Source organism: Humulus lupulus, chromosome 8 (genome assembly GCF_963169125.1).
Source record: "Humulus lupulus chromosome 8, drHumLupu1.1, whole genome shotgun sequence".
In the NCBI taxonomy this organism is placed as follows: domain Eukaryota; kingdom Viridiplantae; phylum Streptophyta; class Magnoliopsida; order Rosales; family Cannabaceae; genus Humulus; species Humulus lupulus.
In genome coordinates, this window is record NC_084800.1 from 8,621,218 (window position 1) to 8,646,623 (window position 25,406).

Below are 25,406 nucleotides of genomic sequence, written 5' to 3' on the forward strand. Positions count from 1 at the left end.
GTGCACCTCCTATTTTTGGGAGCATCATGCACATTTTTTTTGTTTTTGATACTATAATGATTTTTGACATAATTTTTTTTATAATCGTGTATATTGTATAATTATTTAGAGCATTTTGTAAATTTTCAAAAAATTCTAAATAATTTATAATATCAAAAATATGATTTAAACAAATTATTTTCTAATAGTCACGTCTACACCAAATTATTTGAATTTGTTTTTTATAATGTAAGTTATCCAGAATTTTTAAAAAATTTAAAAAAAATTAAGCAACTAAAATGCACATAATTATATAAAAAAAAAATCATTGAAAATCCTCCTGGTACCCAAAAAAACAGTACCGATATACCGATTTTTAGGGGTGCCCATATTTATTAACCTCTCGTCTCAAATGGTATATAAGACAACATAAACACTCCATATCACTTTTTATATCAAGAATTGGAAGCATGTGGAATGTATATTTATATATATATATATATAAATGTTCACCATTATTATTATTTGAATTTTTACTCTAGATATTATAGAGTAGCTGTTTTTACTATAGACAATATTAAATGTTTAGTGGGCTAGAAATAATAACAATTTAATAAATCATGTACTGTATGCAGAACAGGGTCAAAGCAAACATATTATCAACAATTAAAAATAAAAAATACATAGTGTATTATTATACACGTGTTTTTTTTTAAAAAAAAAATCCATTGCAGATAAACGTGTACAGGTTATAGAAATCATTTTGTGAAAGAAATATGATTGTGGCACTGGCACTGAATAAAATATATGTGGCTGATTAGATGAAATAATTGGAGTGGTACGTGCTGTAAAGTTTTGTTTATTTTATTATTTATTATTTATTATTTATTCTTTCGTGTTACACAAAATACAATATATTGGATAGGATGATATGAGTACTACTTCTACTACTACTCATGGTGGGGTGATAATGTTGTATGTAAGGAACCTCCTTCCATTGGATACAACAATTTTTTTGTAATTTATATAATTATTCAACCAACTCCACCATTACCATCCAAATTTTTTACCTAGCTTCAAATAAAGTGACTACTTTCAGTTCAGGGATGTAATGATTCCAAATATAAATATTGTCTCATTTATAAGAAACAATAATTATTGTAACCCAAAATTCAGAACCAAAGAAGTAACCTAAAAATAAATCATTTAAAATCCAAGTACGTTGACAACATTTATTCATCCAAGCAAAATAAAAGACATTGAATAATTGTATCATGAATTGTATAAGTTTAATGTTTTTTTGTAATATATTCATGATTTTATTCTATTTGCTATAAATGAAAATTAAATGCTCCATTTATTATATTTTTATGTCCAATTATATTATTGTTTGAAATAAGATTAATGATTATTGTCTCACATAAATATTTATATTTTTTTATTAAAAAATGTTGGATAACTAAGAGAAGTGCTACCATTCTCCCATTTCAACCTCTTAATTAATTTATATTTTCAAAAACACATGTCGAAATATATTTTTTATGATAATATTTATTATAGTTACAATATATATTCTGTAAATTTAAAAAAAAATCTTAATAATTTACCATGTCGAAAATAAGTTTATATTTTTTCGAACACGCTTAGTAGACTAGAATATAAAAAAATATTAGAAATTCTATTTTCGACACAAAAAATTATTTAAAAATTTTCAAAAATTTGTAAAAATGATGATGTTACTACAACAAAACCGACATAAAAAAAAAATACTCTAATGTGTATTTTTAGAGACGGAAGATGACCAAGAATTTAAAATAACAGGAAAATTAGGGTACAACTAATTATAGCATTAATTTTTATCTTAATTCTAATTTCTAGCACCAAGAATAATAACTTACATAATCAATTTCTCATTCTCTCCCTTAATTTATCTACCAAACCAAGCAAGTAGCTAGTAATTTTCTCTAAATGGTATATATGTGGATGTTATTTAAAATAAAAATAAAAAAATGAAAGTATATTAGATATGATAAATGACAGCATTAATTAAAAAGTACAAGTGTTTTGGGCAGGCTTTTGAAAAAGGAAAATGATGAAGCCACGGTCTCCAATGGCGTTTTATTATTCAGAGGATGGTGTTTGTGTGTAGATGTTGGCCACTTCTGAGCTGTTGTTGTTGTTAGCCAGCTCTTTGGTCTTGACAAGATAGGACCAGTCGCATTTAATGACCCCAAACCAAACTAGTTTACCCAAAATTTTCAACACTACCACCAATGCCTCATCACTTCCAAGAATAATTAATTAATTAATTAATTAATCTACAATATATATATATATATATATATATTCTAAAAGGAATTCAATTACACCAAATTAAAAGAAAAGAAAAGACTTCTCATTTAATTAATGTCATGTTCAATTATTTATTTTGAAATATACTGTCCTTGTATTTGTATACATTATATGTACCATGTAAATCTTCTGTATATCATTTGACCAATATATGCCGACAATTGACGAACATATTGTATCTTTAATATATCTCTTCTTTAAAAATGTTAAAAATAATGTTGTCCCGTTTGCCTTCCAAAATAGTAGTTAGAATAACTACAAATAATTGTGCCCAAAATTATGCCAAAATAAAGTAACTAGAGTTTCATTTTTATATCATTTTTTATTTTATTCAATTCTTATAACGTTTTTTTTTGTGACACAATACTTATGACATTTTAATATATGTGTAATCTATAATATTTTAATTAAAATGAATTTTTATTTTGCTCTCTCATTTATTTTCTCCTCCGATAATTAAAATTATTGATCCATCACTGCTTCTCTCCCTCTCTATTTTTTTTCTTAATTTTTTTTATAGTGGTATATTTTTTTAATAAAGAACCATGATAATATACATATATATAGTTTGGTTATACGATTTTATAATGGCAGAACGAATTCTTACCAAATATAGGCTCCCCATTTTTCATCTATACTCCCTACCAAAGATAGCATTAACACTTTTTTTTTTTGAAAAATAAATAATAATCAATATATACTTGATTGTTAAAATATCAAGCATTTAAATTGAAAATGGATAAAAACGAACTATACAATAAATGTGGATGATTTTACACTCTATATTTGTCTGCCCAAATCAACCAATGAATTCAAAATTTGCACTTGCTACGAAACCAAGCTAATATGTTGGTAAAAATGGACTGATGAATATATTTTTGTACCCTCTGACACACAAGTAAGTTTTTGATTTTTATTTTATAGTTTAAAAAATATAAGTGCAGAAACTTCAGATTGCTCCAAAAACCCAAAATATATATGATATGATATTATGATGTGAACAATGGTCCCCATAACATGCACATTTGTTTGAATTTCTAATTTGAAAAACTATAGTATATTGTCCTTGTGCTTTTATGTTGTTTTGTCTTTCTCTTTTCTGCGGTATATAATAATTGACTTGCCTTGACATTTTTATGAAAGTAATGACCATTTTTGTCCTTACTCAGTACGTATATTATAATTTATAACTTACTTAATAATGACCTGTAACTATATGCATGGTTAATAAATTCAGGAAAAATGAATGAATTAAAACTCTTTGGACGTGCATGGCATGGCAGCATGCACACGTTTTTGCATTGTTTTATACAGAACTCAAAAAATGTATATAATTTTCAAACTCGGATTGGAAATTATTATTTTTTATGTTAGTTTAGGTAAGAAAAAAAAAGAGAGAACACATTTATTTTAGGACTCCGTGCAATTCACGTCTAAAATTTTATAATTTATTCTATATAAATAGAACAAAGAAGTGTCAGGTCCACCAAACGGTCCAAAACCCCTTTAATGTGTTAAATTTCGTTTCATTATTGTTGGAGCTAGCTTTTTCTTTCTTTCTTTATTTATTTTTTTAATATTCATTTTTAAAGATGGAAGGAGCATTTCAATTTAAAATCTCAACAAAAAGATAAGATATTTTTTTTAGTTGCTATGTATATATTTTACATTTTGTAACAACGAGGTAAAGTAAATATAGGAATAAGAATCTAAAATATTTTATATTTTTTTGTTTAAATTTTAAGGGATTAAAGATAATAATTTGTATGGACCCCACATATATTATATATTTTAAGAGTAAGGTAAACACTTTTGTACACTAGAGTTTAATAATATCTCTATCTTAAATTCCTCTACATTTTCCAAAGCAACTCAACTACTAAAAACAAACACTTTCTTAGGTTTCAAAAGTTGATTTTGTATCAGATCCCCAACCTTTTCAAATCATATCATTTAGGTCTCCAAATGCTAATATTTTTTTCTTTTAAAATACATCATAAATAAAATTTAATTAATGGTGAATTATTTTTAAAAAAAGTTAACTACTAAATTTATGACAATACCAAACATGATATTAAAAAAATATATATTTTCATGATATTTTAAAAAATATTTAATAGTTTTAGAAATTAAATAAATTTTTCCTTGAAAAAAATTCTTCCTTATATTTGTTTTAATATTAATAATTGAATTCTCATGAGATTATTAATATTTATCATGTACATATTTATTTTTATTTAGTAATTTTTTTCTACAATGCAACTTATAACTAATTATATATATATGCACATGCATAACTTTATATACTCTATTAAGTTAAAAAAATATATAAAAGAAACAATCATAAACATAATAAAAATTGATAATATCGAAATAATTGAGATAATATAGTTATTAATATTAATTATAAAACAACAATGTAGGTAAAAATATATTTTTTTAATGAAACATTAATTTAATTTATACAAATATTAAATATTTTTAAAAAAAATCATGAAAATAGTTTTTTCTCATATCATATTTGTTATTGTTATAAATTAAATGTCTAAATATTTTTAAAATGATTAAGTATTTATTTTGTATTAAAAATAAATAAAAATAATATTTAAGAGCTTAAATGATAGGAATTGAAAATATTGGAGACCCTATCGATACAAAATTAATTTTTGATGACTAATTATTATAATTTATAAAGAATAAAGCCAGCAGAAAAAAAAAATGTGAGAGAAATATTAAACCATTAATTACATGTAATAATATAAAGAACACGGGGAAACAAGGGAAAAGGGAGGGAGAGTCCAAGTCCAATGTTTACAGTTAATACTTAATATTGATCCATATCATGACAAGAAAATAGTACTTCGTTGTTAATACTTTTAATACCACAAAATAGGGAATGAATTTAATACAATTTAATTATATGGTTTAATTCATATACAAATACACATGTAGAAGATTAAGCCGAACAATCAACAAGAAAATTTCGAGGAAAGAGGTTCATTTTGTCGTCTTTACCCTAAATTATTTCGCTTTAAATAGATTGAATACAAAAAAAGACAAACCGCAAATCAATTAGCTGAATAAAATTATTACAATAATAAAAATAAAAAATATTAATCCTAAGTGATATAATTCAAATTAATTAATATTAGGCAACCTAAGGACAAATTACTCCTCGAAAAACATAATCAAATATTTAGGAGGTTCGAAAGCAGACACGATCCGGGATACGTGGCGCGAGAAAAAGAGTACGTCAGTTAGTCGCTAAATACGGCGTCGTTTTGGTCACAAAATTACTTTATAGGCTGAGCTTAGCTAACCTGCACCGTAGGTTAGAAAATGGGAAATGAATGACGTAAGAGACAATGGACGTTTCTTCGCATTGGAAAACGGTCCGATGGTGACAGACTAATGAGTTGGAGGTGACGGGTAACAACAAGTGGGCTTCATGTGGGGCCCATTGTGGATCCGAAAAAAGTGGGGCCCAAATCCAAACCGGATCGTTGCGTTGGTGGGATGAGAGGATGTATTGAATGCTAACGTGACCAAGTGGTGAGGTTGACGCTATCCCATTTATGATTTTAATTTAAGGTAAGGAGTTAAAGTAATAATAATAAAAAATGAATTGATAAAGTGGGCTTTTTGAAAAATTGAATTTGGAAAATGGGGAAAGTAGAAGGGGTTCGATTGATTGGGGTAAGACAAAGAAGGGCAGAGTTTTGGGATCTATTAACAGTTTTAGGATTTGGATTGGTCTAAAGTAAAATAAATAGCAAAGTAAATATAAAAATGGGAAACTAAAGCATTACATTTGGCAGTAGGCCAGGAAGTACAGACTTAGGCATTGAGCTCTGTGTAATCTCACTTCTTTATTACTTTTGTTTTGTTTGTTTTTGTTTAGAGTAGGTTAGAAGTTAGATTCACCCACCAGAATAAATTATAAAAAATAAAACAAAATTATTGGATGTATCAGGGATCTTTTATCACACAACACCAATAGTAAAAATAGGGACAATTTATTTTTATTTTTTTTAAATGTTTGATCTATCAACATCCTATAAGTTTTCTACATATTACTTTTTTAAATAAAATTTTAAGTCTCGTTGTTTTAGAAAATTTATTGATGAAAGTCTTATACATATGAACAACTTAGATTTTTATCCTTCAATTAAACAAATGAGGTATAATATATACATTTGATGAAATATATACATAATGTGACCTATAAAAAAAGAGTAAGTAGATCTGTCATGTACCCATATGGAAAAAAAATCAAATTTACGTCTTATTTGGAAGTTTGATTATTTGTGCCTCATTAAATTCATAGTTGAATTTGATGTTAGAATTTTCTTTTTATTGAACATTGAAAATGACTTGATAAGCATATGATTATTAATTTTGCTCTATGAATATTATTTTTTTGTAAATGATTATGTGCAATTAACTTATTATTAATGTATATTTTTTTTATCTTAAAAAAACATACATTTAAGATTATGGTTACCAAAAGTAATAAATATACATACCTCAATGTATTGGAAATAACAAATGCACTATTCATAATAGTAAGGCAAATTAAATTCAGTCTATCTGTCCTCATTTGTCTCAATATTTGTTAGCAAAAGTGGCGACATGAATTCAGACCTGAAATTTAAGCATGGTACATTGAATTGCCTAATTTTGAGGACACTCCTGCTACTACTACTAGTTGGGCTTATCGTTAGATGGGTTGGTCGGGTTAGAAGACATTTTTATCCGTCTAATGTTATAATCGGATTAGCAAAAGTGACCTGTAACTTGCCCAATTAAGAAGTTTTTTTTTAACCCGTCCAATAATTTGGGCGGATTAACCCGCCCAAATCGAAATGGTATTTTTTTTTGCGGGTTGATCGAGTCAACCCGTCCAAACAAAAGTGGTATTTTTCTTTTTACATTTTTGTAATTTTTTATTTTAAATATTAGTACTAATAGTGTGAAGTTTATCTTTTTAAGCTTAAAACAATATTTTAAATTTACAGTAAACAAATTAAAACAAAACTTAATTAATTTATATATTTATTTGAATATATTAAAAATAATAAGTTCTTAATTGAGCGGGTTGAAAATAATTATCAACGCGCTTTTCAACTCGCCCAATGTAACAATTGGACGGTTTAAATTTTGGTCGGTTTATTTGGGTTGCATTTTTTGGCAGTTTTTTTGAATTGATTTGGGTAGATTATTCGGGTTGAGTGGTTTGTAAAAATTTCTGGCCCTAACTACTAGTATATTTATCATATCTCATATTCTAAATGGTTACCCTTAAAACCTCTTCCATTTATAACACATTCATTAATGTACCCAACATTCATTCAATATACTAAAAACACAATATATGGCTAATTAATCCGAACATCACCTAAATGACATTGATGTTGATGCAACGGGATTAAACTTCTTTGCTATATTTAGCTTTCTTTTTTTCTCTTCTTTTTTGCTAGGTGTCCCTTTAATTAACTTTATTTTGAGTTTTGAAACATAGGTTAAATTAAACCCACAAATTTATTTTCAAAGAAAGAATAATAGTAATGAAAAGTGAAAGAGGAAAAGAAAAGTGGGTCCCTCCCAAGTTTCAAAAACCCAAATCCTCTTTAACATTTCCCTAGTTGTTTGTGCCACTTAAGATTTTTAAGTCATGGGATAGAGAAATATATATATATTGATAAGTGATTCACTAAAAGACACCCCACCATAGGTCAAACGCAACCTTTTAGCGCCCACAAATATTTTTTTTCCTCCTTATACATGTAAAACGACATCGTAAAAGCCATCGTAACCTTTGGTCGCTCACTAGCCAACCAGTACCGTAAAAAGGCTTTAATTCTAGGGGTATTTTCGTACAATTAGCTCTACTCGACGGCGATCGCTGCCAAAATCGATTGACATTCTGAGAGATTTCACTGTATTATTTCTATAACAGTACTCGTAATGAAAACATTTTTTTTTTGGGTTTTTTCTTTTTAATTTTCAGAGATAGAAAGATAACAGAAGATTTCGTACTATTTCTCTTTGAATTTTTGTGGGTGTTGAGATTGATAGGAGAAAGAAACCCTAAGATTTGGTTTCACTGACTTGGCGGGTCTCACTCACTCTCAGTCTTATCTTTTGTATCTGTCTGTTCTTTCCTTCTTTTGGGTACTCGTTTGGTGTGTTCGTGTTGTTGTGGTTACTTACTCTTTGATGTGAAGAAGGAAGAAGACCAAACAGAGGCTAATTAGTGAATGTTATTGGTAAGGATTTTTTTGGTTTTGGGCTTCATCAAGTTTAAAGTGTTTAATGACTCTTTGATATTTGATGATATGCCCCATCCCCGTATGTACATTTGGGTTTTATTGACCACTGCTTGAGAAGATTTGTGGGTTTTAATGATTTTCACGTGGTGGGTCATGGTGTAGTAGCTGTGAAATGCTCTTTTTGAGTCCAGCTTCGTACTCGAGTGTTCCTGGGTTTCTGATATTTTCCTCTCTTTTTGTTTCCTCTTTCTTTTTCTTTTTTTCTTTTTTGTGTGGTTGTTGGTATAAGATTCTTAGTGTTTTATGGAATTTGGTTGGAGATACCATTGGTTTTAGCTGTTGATAATGTAATATTTTATTTTATATAACCTTTTGTTGTTGTTTTGTTTGGTTGCTGAGAAAAAAAATATGAAATTGAAGAAAATCATGGATATAAATGTTTATAATGTATGGTACCTGTATTCCTTCTTCTCTTTCTTATGTTGGGCACATGGGATTTCTTTTTATTTATTTTTTCTTCTGTTTTGGCCTCTTGCGCTCATCAAATCTCGTGTCTCTAACATTTTGCAGGACGAAGTATTGTTTAAAGCTCTACATCTGGTTGGGGTTAGCGCTGAACCTGGATTGATTTTCCTTCGTAGTATGCACCAGAAAAAGCTTAAGACTCTACCTTGATGATTTGATAGTTTTTGTAAGAGATCTTGTCAAGGAGTCTGTTGTCTGCGCCTTTTTTCCTCCAGCAAAATCATATGTTGAGGAAACCCATCTAGTTGGAATCGAATTTTGATAATTTACCTTTTGAACTATTTGTTTCACCGTTTTGACTCAGTGATTTAAAAGACTCGAAGGCAATCCAGCGGTGTACGAAGAATCTGGGCTCTATTTTACCTGTGTCGTTTAGTGTTCTACATTTACGTCTTATTTTGAACAGTGATCAATCTGTTTTCATTTACTTCACGAGGGTCTGAATCTGTAACATGATCAACACATTCAAGCAGAGAATCAGTGTCTTGCTTTCCGGGCCTTAAGAGTAAAAAGCCAAGATCTCTAAGATCGGTGTTTACTAGTTTCGGAATATTCATGAAATATTTCAGTTGGTAAATAGAGGACTAAACAGAGAAGAAAGGAAAAAAAAGAAAAAAAGGCCTTTTCCTGCTGGAGGAGGAAACAAAGAAACGTCTTGTCATTTGGGGCTCTAGTTGATAGAGGGAACGCCCAGTGTGTCTCTAATACTTGTCCGGGAATCAATGGTGAGGATAAGATCTTTGTTGGATCATGCTCTTGTCCGGGTTTTAAAGATATGAGCTTGAGTGAGATCTGTATTTCTTGTTAGCTAGGAATTTTTGTCAAAATTTAGCGGTGCTAATGAGTCGAGACCAGAGGCGCGGTAAGCAGGAGAAAGGGTCCGATGTGGCTGAGAAAGTTGTGGTCGCCGTCAAGGCATCCAAAGAAATTCCCAAAACTGCTCTTGTATGGGCATTGACGCATGTTGTTCAACCTGGGGACTGCATTACTTTGCTTGTGGTTGTCCCTTCACAAAGTTCAGGTAATTTTTCTGTGTTGTAATTCAAGTCCACTGTCTACAGATGATTTGGTATACTTTATTCTCACTACTGTTTTCCTTAGAATATCTCAATGTCAATTTTTCAATATAACGGCTGACTATGTCCTTCACTTTACCAACCAACTTTCATAGTGGTTAGTCTGTTTATTTATTGTTGTACTCAACGGATGATTTTATTGAAAAACTGCTAAGCTATTTCATCATTTTCACTAGAATTGAGTAGCTTTCCTTCTCTACTTTCTGCTGCCTAGTTATTACTATTGTTAATATTTTTCAAGAGGGTAGCTCAAACAGTCAGGCTTGTGAATTGTTGCCACAAGGTCTGATGGTAGAGTCCCTCCTGGGTACTCTCCCCTTGCTATTATTATGTATTTAATAGGAAGTAAACTAATTTCCTCCATTCTTCAGGTAAAAAGTTATGGGGCTTCCCAAGATTTGCAGGGGACTGTGCCAACGGTAACCGGAAGTCTCTTTTGGGAACAATCTCTGAGCAAAAGATTGACATTAGAGATTCATGCTCTCAGATGATTGTTCAGCTTCGCGATGTTTATGATCCAAACAAAGTAAGTCTCTTTTATTTACGCGTATTATATAATTCTTGGGTTTGGATAATGTTTTCACTTGATGTATTCTGCTTATTCACTTTTACAGGTAAATGTCGATATAAAGATTGTATATGGATCACCTTGCGGATCCGTTGCAGTTGAGGCCAAGAACGCTCAAGCTAGTTGGGTTGTATTGGACAAGTAATGTTCCATCTATTTGTCACCCTTGAGAAACAAGCCTTGGATTTATCTATATAAACCCGTCATTTATATTAAGTATTCTTTTAGTTCTTTTCTTAGTATCTGAAAATTAATTTATGTTCTGCATGTAAAATCATGGATCCATTATCTCCTCTTACCTGTTTAATTTTTATAGACATCTTAAACCAGAGGAAAAACGCTGCATGGAGGAGCTGCAATGCAACATTGTGGTTATGAAGCGTTCACAGCCGAAAGTTCTTCGCTTGAATTTAAACGGGTTACCAAAGGAACCTGAATCTGCCTGCCATTTACCTTCTGAGCTTGATGAAGCGTCTCAAAAGCATCCTCGAAAGAAGGATGATTGTTTAAACCCTGTTCGGGTGCCTGTTGGGACTCCAACCAGTAGTCCAGAGCTAGGCACACCATTTACAGCAACTGAAGCTGGAACTTCGTCAGTGTCAAATTCAGATCCAGGAACTTCACCACTTTTCATTTCAGAAATAAATGGGGTTCTGAAGAAGGAGGAATCATTTAGAGCCAAGGGAAATCAGGATATAGATGATGCTACATCAGATTCTGACAGTGAAAATTTATCCACTTCTTCAGCTAGTTTGAGGTTCCAACCATGGATATCTGATTTTCTAATTTCACAAAGTCATTCCACACATTACGTAGAAGAAAGTTCTCACAAATCAAGTGATAGGCCTCAGGCATCATCAACCAAAGCTTTGCTAGGCAAGTTCCAGAAATCTGATAGAGACGCTGGAGTTGGAATGTTAAACTACATAGGAAATGGGGACTTCAGTGGAAATGTGAGAGAAGCAGTTTCACTTTCCAGAAATGCTCCACCTGGTCCTCCCCCCTTGTGCTCTATATGTCAACACAAGGCACCTGTGTTTGGAAAACCACCAAGATTCTTCAGCTATGCTGAGCTGGAGCTTGCGACTGGTGGATTTTCACAAGCCAATTTCTTGGCAGAAGGAGGGTATGGTTCTGTTCACAGAGGAGTGCTTCCTGATGGCCAGGCTGTCGCTGTCAAGCAGCATAAGTTAGCTAGTTCTCAGGGGGATCATGAATTTTGTTCAGAAGTTGAAGTCCTCAGCTGTGCCCAGCATCGCAATGTTGTCATGCTGATTGGCTTCTGCATCGAGGACAGAAGAAGATTGTTGGTTTATGAATATATATGCAATGGATCACTAGATTCTCATCTATACGGTAAGTTTATTTCCTATGACAATGGATTCTGTTCGTTTGCCAATATGTATAAGATTAAGCTTTCTTGCCCATTTCCCAACATTATCACTATTACTAGTACAAAGTACTTGTATGTATATTTTTATTTATTATATTTATCAACACATGAATTGTTTGCTAAAAATCTTCCTTGGATTCAGAAATAACTTGGGTATATTTCAGGACAACATCGGCAACCATTAGAATGGTCTGCGCGGCAAAAAGTTGCTGTAGGAGCTGCTCGAGGACTGCGATATCTCCACGAAGAATGCAGAGTAGGTTGCATTGTCCACCGCGACATGAGACCGAACAACATCCTGATCACCCATGATTTTGAACCACTGGTATATACTGATGTCTCAGTCTGCATTATACAGTTGTAAATAGAGCTGCTGTTGTATTCTTCAATTTGAAATAAGAGCCTTAGTTTCTCTTTTTTGAAATATAACTGGATCGAGTGGTTGTGACGTGTTTTGAGTTTCATCTTAAATGTTAGTTTGTTACACACTAATGAGGGCACGTTTGTTTTATTTCTCTCGTAAGGTTGGGGACTTCGGCCTGGCAAGGTGGCAGCCTGATGGAGATACTGGTGTGGAAACGAGAGTAATTGGGACATTCGGGTAATTTTCCAGAGTACGGCCCTACTGCTCTGATTTACCTTTGCAATTATGTAAAACACCTGTTCCTGTGTTGTAGATATTTGGCTCCAGAATACGCTCAAAGTGGTCAAATCACTGAAAAAGCTGATGTATATTCTTTTGGGGTGGTATTGGTGGAGCTTGTTACAGGCCGAAAAGCTGTGGACCTCAATCGACCCAAGGGTCAGCAATGTCTCACTGAATGGGTAAAATGGCGAGAAATTTATTGATATCCTAATCTCTAGTATTCTTTTGCAGTCCAATAATGTACCAAAAGTTTATAACAAGTACTATTTCTGTAACAGGCCCGGCCATTGTTGGAGGACTATGCCATTGACGAACTGATTGATCCAAGGCTAGGAAATCAGTTTTCTGAACAGGAAGTTTATTGCATGTTGCATGCTGCTTCATTATGCATACGCCGGGATCCCCAATCAAGGCCTCGCATGTCACAGGTGAAGATAACCTATATACTTCGTTGAACAGGGCATTTAACTGGACTTGTAGGTTTTGGGGTATTTTTCTGAGAGTCTAAACTGGTCTGGAGTTTAATATATATGTTTTAACTGTTTCTTGAAGGTGTTACGTGTACTAGAGGGTGACATGGTGATGGATTCGAACTCGAACTTCATGTCAACACAAGGGTATGACGTGGGAAGCCAGAGTGGTCGAATGTGTTGGTCAGATCAGCAGCACCAACAATATAGTGGCTCCCTAGCTGCCGAGCCGTTGGAAGAGTTTAGTGGGAAGCTATCTCTCGAGAATTTGAGGCCAGCGTTTTGGGAGAGGGTCAAGGCAAGGGCCTCCTGTGAAGATCTGTAAAGTTCCAACCTATTCAGGGTTCTGCTTAAATATGTATTTACCCCACATGTAGTTTTTCTCCCTTTCATATTTTTGTCTGCTGCAACTAGATTTTTGCTTCTGTATAGTAGAAGTAGAAAATATTAAGTTTTTGTAATTCTTTGGAAAATGAAGGAAAATTTACTTTTTACAGCGCAAATGACTTCAAGAGTATATCTCTCAAATATAAGTGTTTTCCCGTGTCTTGTTAATGCAATGTCGTTTGAACCTGTGTCAATTATCGTTGACAATAATCAAAATGATCTGATCCTCATTCCCAGAACAGAAAGAGGAAAAGGAAATAAAATGTTTTATGTGCATAAATAATCAGAATGTCCATTGTTAAGAAGTCACTATATAGAAAGATATCTTCATGAAAGCATTCAACATCAACCAGTGGCTGGCTCTAATTATGATTAGCTTTTACAGAGTAGGGCAGGAAACAGGTTGATCAGTCGGCTTTCTTCTACTTCTTTCTCATTTTAGACCTTGCATGTCTGGACAGTCAAAAAGAAAAAATGAATGGAAAATATTTTCATATGAAATTACAGCCATTTCAAATAGGCCAACAAATAATGAAAACAAAGCGAACAGAGAAAGTTTACTCTATGTGCATGCCGCCTCGGTCTGATGATGGCAAAGAGCTGCCGTGAAGTTCCTCCATGGCCTTGTTTGCTTGTTCAATTTCCTGCCAGATAAAAAAGTTAAAAATAATATACTACTTACCTAAATTGCATATAGTTATATAGGAAACTTATGATTCCCCTTACCTGAAAATCAGCAAATGCTACCGGCATTCCACCTCTGGCACGCAATTTGAGCATATTGAATCCAGGATACCTGGCAACAAGTAGAACCCCCCCAAAAAAAAAGTTTTCAATTAAATATTCACTTAAGCAGTAAAGTGATGAAAACAAAAGAGAAAAGATTGTTGAATTAAGCTGTAGCATCATCATGCCAACATTAAGAAAATAAGAACAGAAGATAAAAGATATAGTAAGCATAGGGTACTCACTTGGACAAAACATTCTTCAATTCATCTTCAGTACAATTTGGACCTAGATTTGCAATGAACAGAGTGGAACATTGACCCCCTTCAACAGTATTTTCTGATTGCTGCTAGACAGCCAATCAGGAACATAATCAGAATCATAGTATATGTGATGATTAAGATTGTAAGATTATAGGACTCATGGAGATACCAAACATGAGAAGGAGGATTGGCAAACTTATAATAAATTCAAAAGATAGACCAGAAAGATGGAAAGAGATGCCAAGTGCATACAGTATGTAGCTTACATGTGAAGCAGCTACTGCATTATCAGAAGCATGTACTGTCTCCCCGCTGCACATATGATTAATACCAAACAAGGAAACATATTTAGTGAACCACAAGATTTGGTTAGGATTTTTTTTTCTCCAAATATTGGGAAGTTTAGCTGAGTATTGCATATTTCAATAAGAACATGGTGGTTTCTCAACCTTTTTGAAGCCACTAAATCACCCTTATTGCCTGAGTCATGATTTTCGGCATCAGATGGTTCATCAGAATCACTGTCTCCTGAAAGCAAAAGATAAGGTTCCATTATGTGAAGTGAGTAGCACAGGTTAAGGTGGCATGCTTAGCTAGGGATATAGAGCCATTTTAAAGAAAGCAAAAAAGTACAAGGAGAAACAAATAACAAAGGAAACACAAATTGAAAGAATTTTTGCTGAAGGTGGAAAATTACATCCTTATAATTTGCTTAGTTGGGATCATAAAAAAGAAACAAAGCAGAAATGTACAAATTAGTCTATTTTATAACATAACCAGCACATTACCATCATTACTAGATGTTTCTCGGTTATTATCCCCTCCTTTACTTCTATTATCTATGACAACATAAACTCCGCTACCTGTCCAAAATATCAAAGCAACCTTGAATTCAGCATCCAGATTCGATATGAGGAACAAAATTTTATTACAATGTCAAACTACAGTCTACCTGGTTTACGTTTCCTCCTTGAGTTTGATCTGGCCAATTCAATATGCAAAATATATCCAGATTGGGGATCAAATTTAACACCCTGATTTTTCATTAGAAGACAAGCCAACTCAATAGACATTTTATAACAAATACATAGTGTAGTCTGACCGCTACCTGGATGTACATAGTCTAGTCTAACTGTTATCCTGGATGAGTTTCTTAGAGTTCAAGGAATCGATAATCAAAGCTTAAAACTTTTGTCATCTTAACTATAAATTATTTAGCTCAAATTTCTAACGTACACAAACAGATGCCACCTAAACATGAGTAATCTTACAATGTTGAACACAAATTACTAAGGAAACAAGATCACTTCCAAATATTAATGGAGTTTTTCATTCAAAATGAAACAAATTTATATAGGCAAATAAAGCTTGTGTTCTCACATTCAATGAAAGAAGCGCTTCCATTGCTGATTGGTGATTGACAAAGGTAGCAAAGGCGACGACCTGCCCCAATATAAAACGTGAGTTATCGTATTTTCTTCCTTTTCCCTCTCTACTTTCTCACCCATCAAAAGAGCACTTTCTTTTCCAGGAAACGAAACAGTGAAATCCCTTGAAAAAAAAAAGAAAAAAAAAAGGAGAGGACCTGGTTGCCACGTCCGGTGTACTTGAGCTGGCAAAATTCGAAGCCAGGTCTTCTCCGGAAGAGGTTGTGAATCTCGCGGGCCTTGATATCGTCGGGGAGGCCGGAAACGAAAAGCGTTTTGATGCCTTCTCGGTTGCTTTTATCGTCTAGTTGTGGCGGTGGTTGTTGGTGGTGGAGGTAGTAGGGGTCGTACGGCGGATGAGCCATCAATTAGGGTTTATCTACACCGGCGGTGGCTTTTTACTTTGAATGAGAGATTTTCCGGAGAGATTTATTTTTCAGTTGAACGGCTGTTCAGTTTAGTAGTGTCGTAAGAGACGGGCCCCTAATTGATCTTGTTCAACCTGCCAATAAAGCCTAAAGGAAATCGATAAAAACGACATATATTTTTATGTCGTTATTCTTATCATATAAAAGGAAAATCATCTTGAAAATGATTACGAAATGTTTTTTTTCTTCTTCTAAATTTCACTCATATTTTGTTTGAATTCAAATAAAAAAGTAAACTTATTTATAATTTATTTTCTATACTTATTTGTTTTTTTATGTAGAAATTTTAGTATTTAGTTTCACTATTTATTATGTTGTAAAATTTTGAAGTTTATTTGTAAATAAAAAAAAAGAGATTTTTTCTTAAATACATTTTTTTCCTTAAAAAATACGTACTCAAGTTTTCAAAAAATATAATTTTCAAAATTTCATAATTACGAAAATATGACTTTTATGAAAAACAATTAAAAAACAACTTACTAAATCAACTAAACATTAAAAAAAAAAACTAAAAACAACTTTAAAAAAAAAAGACAAAATCGTAAAAATGTAAAAAAATTCCTTAAAACCGTAAAATTGAAGAAAAAAAAGTGTTTGACCATAAAAACGTAATTTTTTAGCAAAAATTAGTATTTTATGTAATATTTCCTAAAAACAATCATATAAATTATTATTTAATATTATAAGTAAAGTATATGTATTTTGGTACTCTATAATAATAAATTCAAATTATAGTGTGCATTAACAAATACTTAATATGATAAAAAAAATTTATGTGGTACGATGTAAAAAGAATTCATTGAACTTATTATTTCACTTCATGCGTGGTATAAAAATCTCACATATTCATATTGCCAAATGTGTAATATTATATATAGATACTATGTTTAATTTTTTTTTTTTTTAGGTCTTTGTGGCATAAATAACTAATGTTTTTTTTTATACATTTATATACCAAATTATTTTTTTTTACGGCAAAAGTACCGAACGTTACGTTTTTAACAGTTTTGTCACTACTAGCTCTGTTAAATACACATAGGACTGATCGATTCGTCTACCTCATCATAATTTTTAAAAAATATTATTAATTGATTTTTAAATAATAATTTAAAAATTAATTAATTTAAAAAAAATCTTTTTTCTTTATTTCTTTCTTCTTTGAATCTATCTCTCTTTCTCTCCTTCTACCTCACTTTCTTCCTAATATACTAACTTCATTGCCCAAATAAACATGTTCTTGACTTCTTCGTCTTCATTAATCATATTCTTGATTTCTTCATCTTCATTGCCCAAATTCAAAGAATAATACATTCAACATCAATCAAACCTAAATAAGATTACAAAAATAAATTCATACAATGAACAAAATCATTTTAAACTTAAGAACGATTGACAAAATCAAACTCAATATCTAATTTTACCTAGAAACTCATAACATAAAACTCAAATCCAAATGCAACACAATTAGATTTTAAATTCATGAACTCAAGAAACCTGAAATCAAGAACTCACAAACAAAATCAAGATGCCAATTTGAAGCCAACATTAACTCAAAACTTAGATCTTGAAGTCATGAACTGATATCTAAAGCCAAGTACCCCCAGAGCGAAAAAATGAAGAAGCAAAAGAATAACAGTTATCGATGTACAGGTTCTCCACGCCCAAAGCCCTTCGTCCATCGTCGATCTTCTCACCTGAAGTCCTCTGTAACGTCCCAAATTTCCTTATAAGTCTTAGGGCCTTGATTAGGGGGCCAGGATGGAAAATTATGGAATTATGTGATATTTATGTGCATCATTATGTGAGTTATATTATAATATGACTTGATATGCATGTTTAGGTGTATTAAATATGCATGTGGGCCCATTTCTGTTCAATTGGGTAATTTTCACAATTTGGCCCGTTTTGGAATATTTTGCATATATATGATATATGTGCATGTGATGCTATATTATTATGTGAGTATGTTTGGGTTACTCGGCATGAGACAATCCTAGGAAGCCAGCTAGTAGGAAAGTCACAACGGAACCCATACTTGACTCAGAGTGAGTCAATGGGTATTTTGCGTATTTAGCACATTACTGGGATATTGGGTAATGGGAATGATTATTTGATTATAGATTGGGAGTTAGTGTGATCATGAGGGAATTCTGTGAATTTTGACTATTTTACCCCGCGGGGCGTTTTTGGGACCCCTAGCATTAGGATTTCCTTGAGGTTGATTAAGCTCGACTCAGAATTATAAAAGAACGTTCAGAACATTCTCTCTCTCCCGTTCCTTTTTCGACACCCGTTCGCATTTTCGATGGAAACTCGAGTTTTAGGCTCATAATCAAGCAAGGATCGAGGCATAGCGATTCTAGGGAAGATTAGAAACTTATTAGCTAGCTGGATGATTTAGTTGGGAAACGACTTATTCAGAGGTAATCCAAGTTTTCAAGTTTTTAAGCTTGAATTTGATTTTATGTTTGGATGAGTTTTTGATTTAATTGAGACTTGGGTTTAGATGGTTTTGGGAAATTAGGATGTGTTGGGAACTTTGATTTTGGGATTTGATATGTTTGGATAGATTTTTGGAGGATTTTAAAGGGGGGAAACGTAGGAAACGGCTGGGTTCGTGGTCAAGTCGCGACCTTGTTCTAGCAAGTCGCAACATGAGTGAACCCTAGACCAGGAGGTGTCTGCCTAGGGGGCACGCTGCGACTCAAGAGGGCCAAGTCGCGGCCCGCACCCTAAAGCCCAGACAGAGGGCTCTCTGTCAGGGAGGCAAGTCGCGAAGCCCAAGCAGAATGGCCCGCCTGTGCATTTTTGGCCCGATTTAGTTTTTAGTCATGGGAACTTAACTCTAAAGCCTCGGGATCGATCCTACTCCTCAGTTACGTAGGATTCGACGTCCCGGAGGCTAGGACTTGGTCCGAAAGTATTTATTTACTCGTTTTTATGGGATTTTATATTATGGTTGTGACTAAGTGATTGTTAGGGGCTTGGAAACAAGATCGTGCTTGAAGGTCGTTTATTGGTAATCTGTGCTTGGACCAATGGTAAGAAAACAACACCCAATATGTGATGCATGCGATACATGTGGTTATGGCATGGCATGCATGTTGAATATGGAATGTATCAGAGCTTGAGTCTCTATAATTGTGCATGATTATGATTATGCTTGCGATTATTGATTAAGCATGTTGAATGCCTTATATCTATTTGACGTATGATATATGTTTGTTTGCATTGCCTTATTGAGAAAGCACTGACTTATTAGTCAGAAACGACAATGGTGTTTAGTACTGGTCGTGAAGCTCTGACTTATCAGTCATGATCGGGAATAGTACTGAGAACTGGTCGTATGGAATTGACTTATGAGTCAAGAACGACATTAGCGTTCTAACCACATGTCAAAATGATTAGATCTAATCAACATGAGCATGAAATGCTGGACCGACCTATTGGTCGAAGAAAAACTAAAGCGTTTGGATAGCCTAAGGCTAGTTACTCAGAGGAAGGGCTAAAAGGCTCAAGTGACTGACATGGCACATGGCTTAGGGCGCAGGACCCCAGAGAGACTTATTAGTCATCTATTCAGAGCGCATTCCCCAGAGAGACCTATTAGTCATCTATTCAGGGCGTAGTTCCCCAGAGATACTTATTAGTCATCTATTCAGGGCGCAGTTACCCAGAGAGACTTATTAGTCATCTACGCAAGGTGCAGGACTCCATAAACATTTATTTATAATTGCCTGCACGCTTGAATATGGTTATTACTGCTAGGCATGCTTATTATGATTTGATGACATATTATTAACTGCTTATGAGCATGTGTTTGAGTTTTCTTACTAAGCTTCGGCTCACGGGTGCTATGTGGTGCATGTAAAGGTAAAAGAAAGTTGGACCATCCTTGAGTTGGAGAGCTTAGGTGACGATGTGTACATATGTGGCTACTCGACCACCACGGCCGAGGGTTTAAAGAGGAACTAGGGTTAAATCCTATTTTGCCGCTTAGGTCGACTGGTTGTAACTTTTTTTATTATAATTAACCTTTAAAATGTATTTTGGGATCCCAATGTATACAGTAAACATTTTAGTGAAACGTTGTATCTTCGGCCAAAATTTTTAATCCCTGAACCATTAATCACATTTAGTTACACGATTATGGCCAAATGGCTTGTTTAGCGAGTTTAGTTCTGTTTAAAATGCATAGCGTAATGGTCCCTGGGTAGTAGGGCGTTACAACTTGGTATCAGAGCGAGCCAAGGTTAAGGGTTCCTGCAGACAAGTTGGGCATGTACACTCGTCACTAAAGACAAGCTTCACGCAGGGTATGGTAACTATTTATGTGGTTATGTGCTTAACTGCTTAAGTAGAATGTAATTGATTTACCTGCATGCGTTATTAGGGAGCATGAGATTATTTACCTGCCCCTCAGAATTTGCAGCAGGTGTTTGCAGATATGTAATTAAGATTGCAGAGGTAATAGGAAGAGATCAGGTGTTTAAAACAATAGTAGGTTCTCTCAGATAACACATCTTCTTTTGCAATGCCAATAGTGACACCAGTATTGGCTCAACCTATGGTTGAGAACATGTGGGAATTTCTTTGTGGTAGATTCTAGGAATATTACCGTCCAGTTTTTGAGCGATGCCTAGATCCAATCAGAACCGAGAAATGGATGGGAATAATCAGTTCCATCTTAGACAATATGGGGGTGGTATGTCACGATAGGGTGATCTGTGCGACATATGTGTTGCAGGAAGATGTCCAGACGTGGTGGGAAGTGGTATCACAGACACGAGATACAACTGCGATGGACTGGAAATAATTTAGGCAGTTGTTTAAGGAGAGATATTATTTAGGCAGGGAAATGCAACAGTAACCGAGTATGTTAATAGATTCGATGGGTTGGCCAAGTTTGCTTTTGATATGGTGCCCACGGATGTAGCTCGGAAGGAAAGGTTTATCCAGGGATTGAATCCCTGAATAGCTCAGGGCGTTAGAGTCGCCCAGTACATGAAATCTCTACCTACGCTCAGGTGGTAGTGTTGACCCTCGAATTAGCCAACGACACGGAGTCAAATATACAACAGGAAATAGCTCGACACTTGAAAAGATAATCTAATGGAAAGGAAAAAACACTAAGAATTATAGTGGTTCCGCCCCAGTGATTGGTAATGACCTACGTCCACTTTGTGATATTGTTATTATAGAATCCTAAAGTTGTGATTAAAGTACTAGGGTTCTTGAGTTTCACTGACCTTAGGCGTAATATAATCAGATGGTAACAACTCACCTTAGCTTGTTTTCTCTCAATCTTAAGCAAAAAAGCTAAAAATGAATTCAAAAGTCCATTCCTTGAGCTATTTCATGTGTATTTATAGGCTCAAGGAGGGTTACATATGATAACGTGTCTTATCTTATCCTCAATAACCGCGTATCAAGGATAATTATGAAGAAATATTCAAATGCAGTTAATATTAGATTACAACTTAAGAAGGAAATAAATCGGGCTTCACGACCAGACTGGTCGTGACAAAAAATTAACATCGACAAGGGGTTGCGCTTCTGGTCGATGGCCGAATAGCACCCCTTCCTTTTAATTCTGCCACATGTCAATCTACGTGTAAGTAATCTTTTCCACGTCATTAGTGACCTTTTTTGGCTAAACATTTGCCCCCCAAGTTTATTTATTGCGACCAGCAATAAGTAAACTTAGGAAACTAACCTTTTGTATTCCCTACAAAATCTGTCAGAACTGCTCATACCTTCTCAAAAAACGTGACCAATTATGTCTAATCAGGTCCTTTCAGTTTCCCAAGAGTGTGCCCAACGACCATTCCACTTCCCCATACTTAGAAAAAAGTAACTCATGATTGCCTCTTTTAACGTGCCTTGGTCTTCATAAATAATCATCAAGTTACCATTTTTACCTTTTACTTGCCTTTGCCTTCTTGAAGAACGATGAAGAACTCGCGCCCCAGAGCCCAAAAACTTTCAGACATCTACACTCGGACGCCCGATAGCTCTTCTTTGGACTTCAATCTTTACCTGAGTAAGTTTTACGAACTTTCTTGTCCTTTTAGTTGCTATTCGAAACTTCCTTATGCGTGTTTTTATCTTTCAACCCCTTCATGTTCTTAGCCGAAAATATATGGGGATTGTTTGCATGTTGACAGATGATTAATAGGGTAGTGAAATATTGTTTCGTATGAATTAGGAGCCAGTTTGGTAGTCAAGATTGTAGAATTAGGGCGTAAAATCGAAGTAAAAATTCAATTTTTAAGCTAGGTAAAAAACAAGGTTTTTCCCGCCCCTTCGGAGTCGAAAAAGCTTTTTCTCAAAAAAAATTTTACTTCCGCTTTTCAATCTATTTTTCAAACTGCTCGTGTAGAACTTAGTGTTTCTGTTAGAATGTTGCTGGTCGTATACGCGAGCAACGTTATTCCAACTTTCAACATAAGCTTTCAAGCTGTGCGTCTTATCTCCTCCTTTCTCTGTTCGCAGCTTTCATGCAAGATTCGTGGGGAGGAGAAAGACCCATCGACGACGACTTATTGGCTCAGCTGCTTGAGGACGAGGAGCAACCATCATCGCTAATACCTAACATTCCCTTTTCTCGTGCCACTTTAAACACTCCATCTGTCCTTATTCAAAATATGGCTCGAGCAAAAACTACAGCCCAGAAAAAGAAAACTCCCAATCCTTCAAATCAGCCTGCTCCTCGGGTTGAAATTCCCTCGACCAGTGGTCGAGCAGAAAAATATTCCTGACCCCAATATCCAAACTCACGCTCAGCCCCGAAATGTCATTCAACCAGATGTTGAGTGGTATGTAGTACCTGAGAGCCGAGTGACGATCAAGATGATCGCCAACTACATCAAGAAATATGGACTCACAGGGGTACCATTAGTTCGACCCAACCAAGATCAACGGGAGAACCTGCCCGGAGGCGCCTTCAGCGCCTGGTCGAGGTACCATATTGAGGCAGGGGCTACCTTGCCTCTTCATTCATTCTTCCAAGGGTGGCCAACTGTTTACCGAGATTTTTGGAAACTACACTAATGAATATTAGCTAAGACTAATGATATGGAATTTAGAAGATTAACACAGGATTTTTACGTGGTTGGGGCGTTAATAAGCCTTAGTCCACGAGTCAGTTGTATTAGAGCTTGGAAAGTCTTTTACAATGGAGTTTCTCTCTATATTTTGACAGAGTAACTGTATACAAGTCGAAGAGAGATCTTTTTTTCAGTTCTCTATTGCCTGTATTTATAGACTCATAGGAACACTGACCGGGTATGACCCGCCCCCTCAAAGATGTGGATAATCTTGGCTTCTCTGGTGGAAGCCCAATATAAAAGATAAAGTGTAGATAGTTTCAAGACTAATTAAGGCCTAATAGGGCGGCCCAAGAACTATATTTCGCCCGACAGAATGGTGCTTTTGGTCTGGGCACTTCGAGTTACGAGGCAGATTCAGGGGACAAAGCCCAAGCACCTTGGGAGGCCTCTGCCTTGGGGGGGGGGGGGGGGCGACTTGGTCCGGAAGCCTTTGATCACTCGTTATTAATAGAATCCTATTTTATGGTTGTGACTTAGGGTATTGCTAGGGGCTTGGAACCGAGATCGTGCTCGAGGGTCGCTCTTATTTACGCATACTCAGACCTGAGGTAAGAAAACTGCACCCAATACGTGTTATATGTGAATAAGGCTTGGCCCGACTGTTATCATTTGATGTGATTAGGGCTTGGTTTGACTGTATATGTGTTATTATGAATAGAGCTTGGGCCCCATGATGTTTATACTAGGCTATTGTTTCACATGTTTGGTGATAAATGCTTAAGTGTTTTATGATCATTGCATGAACTCTATGGTTAGGGCATGTGGCCCCGTTAAATGGATATGTTTAGTGTTATGGAAAAAGGTTATTCCGTGGTATTAGACGATTAACGTGTATATGTGCTACTATCGAGATGTGCCTATCCACATCTGTTTTCTGTATTGAGGTATGTAATCCTGGAGCAGGGCTTGACTTATGAGTCAAGGACGGCAATAGCGCGCTGCACGCTGATTGAAAGGCTTAGGCCTAAACAAGTAACGTACTATTACATTGGTTGACTTTAAGGTCGATATTGAACCAATGGGGTTGAGCTAGCTCTATGGCTAGTGAAACAAAGCTAAGGGTGAGGGCCCCAGGTGACTCTACGGTCACGTAGCTAAGGCATAGGCCCCGAGAATTGGCTCTAAGGCTAATTGATTAGGGCAGCAACCCCAGGTTGATCTAATGATCATGTGCTTGAATCTAAATGATAGTATATACTTGTTGTTATTACTAATTGTATTGAATGGATATTTCAAGGTTTATATTCTTTATTCATGCATATGTTGAGTTTTCTTGCTAAGCCTCGGCTCACGAGTGCTTTGTGGTGCAGGTAAGGGGAGGGTAAAGCTTGACCAGCCATGAGTTGGATAGCTTGAGTAGCGGCGTGTACATATGCAGCTGCTTGACCACCACGGCCGGGGTTATCTCAAAGGAACTAGGATTTTTGCCCTGTTTTGCCGCTTAGGCCGGCTGATATGATTTTTGATGTGTATAATTACCTTTTTAAAAGTTTAGTTGTAATATTTTGGGATCCATGTTTATACAAATCTTTTTCAATAAAAGTCAACGGTTTTTTTGACCAAAATTTTTAACCCTAATCCTTGTCACTAACCTTAGTTACATATTTTAAACCAAATGACACGATTAGCAGGTCTGACACAATTTTAAGTGCACAGTGTGTAACTGTCCCTGATTAGGAGAGCGTTACAACCTATGACCTATTATTATGACTTATGACTTATGACTATGACCTGTGACCTATGGTTATGATTATCACTTATAGCTACGAACTATGATTTAGA

General features: G+C 34.4%; 2 protein-coding genes across 7 annotated transcripts; one reads left to right on the top strand and one right to left on the bottom strand.

Moving 5' to 3' along the window:
• The first annotated feature begins 8,329 nt into the window (after nucleotides 1-8,329).
• On the top strand, nucleotides 8,330-13,777 carry LOC133794452 (inactive protein kinase SELMODRAFT_444075-like). Of its 5 annotated transcripts, none has more exons than XM_062231678.1 (11): nucleotides 8,330-8,600; nucleotides 9,174-9,853; nucleotides 9,937-10,149; nucleotides 10,576-10,730; nucleotides 10,819-10,913; nucleotides 11,089-12,128; nucleotides 12,330-12,490; nucleotides 12,690-12,766; nucleotides 12,843-12,990; nucleotides 13,090-13,239; nucleotides 13,364-13,777. In XM_062231678.1, exons 3-11 carry the CDS (start codon nucleotides 9,969-9,971, stop codon nucleotides 13,604-13,606), a joined length of 2,250 nt encoding a protein of 749 aa, XP_062087662.1. In that variant the 5' UTR covers nucleotides 8,330-8,600; nucleotides 9,174-9,853; nucleotides 9,937-9,968; the 3' UTR covers nucleotides 13,607-13,777. The 5 variants fall into 5 exon arrangements, with proteins under 5 accessions (XP_062087662.1, XP_062087663.1, XP_062087661.1 ...); XM_062231679.1 differs by having other exon boundaries at nucleotides 8,331-8,600; nucleotides 9,174-9,294; nucleotides 9,433-10,149; XM_062231677.1 differs by lacking the exon at nucleotides 8,330-8,600 and adding an exon at nucleotides 8,722-8,816 and having other exon boundaries at nucleotides 9,174-10,149.
• A 145-nt stretch (nucleotides 13,778-13,922) lies between these two features.
• On the bottom strand, nucleotides 13,923-16,577 carry LOC133794453 (protein WHI4). Of its 2 annotated transcripts, none has more exons than XM_062231680.1 (10): nucleotides 16,243-16,577; nucleotides 16,038-16,100; nucleotides 15,610-15,691; nucleotides 15,446-15,520; nucleotides 15,107-15,185; nucleotides 14,924-14,969; nucleotides 14,640-14,743; nucleotides 14,395-14,464; nucleotides 14,230-14,312; nucleotides 13,923-14,121 (listed from the first exon to the last, which is right to left on the bottom strand). In XM_062231680.1, the coding sequence occupies exons 1-10, from the start codon at nucleotides 16,447-16,449 to the stop codon at nucleotides 14,091-14,093; spliced, it is 840 nt and encodes a 279-aa protein (XP_062087664.1). In that variant the 5' UTR covers nucleotides 16,450-16,577; the 3' UTR covers nucleotides 13,923-14,090. The 2 variants fall into 2 exon arrangements, with proteins under 2 accessions (XP_062087664.1, XP_062087665.1); XM_062231681.1 differs by having other exon boundaries at nucleotides 14,640-14,740; nucleotides 16,243-16,576.
• Nucleotides 16,578-25,406: the final 8,829 nt, after the last annotated feature.

Bases quoted from the DNA above. Each gene is read 5' to 3' on its own strand.
- LOC133794453 (XM_062231680.1), bottom strand. From the start codon at position 16,449: ATGGCTCATCCGCCGTACGACCCCTACTACCTCCACCACCAACAACCA. The intron at 14,465-14,639 runs GTGAGTACCCTA...ACTTGTTGCCAG, and splicing joins TTGAAGAATGTTTTGTCCAA to GTATCCTGGATTCAATATGC. The intron at 14,313-14,394 runs GTAAGGGGAATC...TTTATCTGGCAG, and splicing joins TAGCATTTGCTGATTTTCAG to GAAATTGAACAAGCAAACAA.
- LOC133794452 (XM_062231678.1), top strand. From the start codon at position 9,969: ATGAGTCGAGACCAGAGGCGCGGTAAGCAGGAGAAAGGGTCCGATGTG. The intron at 10,914-11,088 runs GTAATGTTCCAT...TAATTTTTATAG, and splicing joins AGTTGGGTTGTATTGGACAA to ACATCTTAAACCAGAGGAAA. The intron at 13,240-13,363 runs GTGAAGATAACC...TGTTTCTTGAAG, and splicing joins CAAGGCCTCGCATGTCACAG to GTGTTACGTGTACTAGAGGG.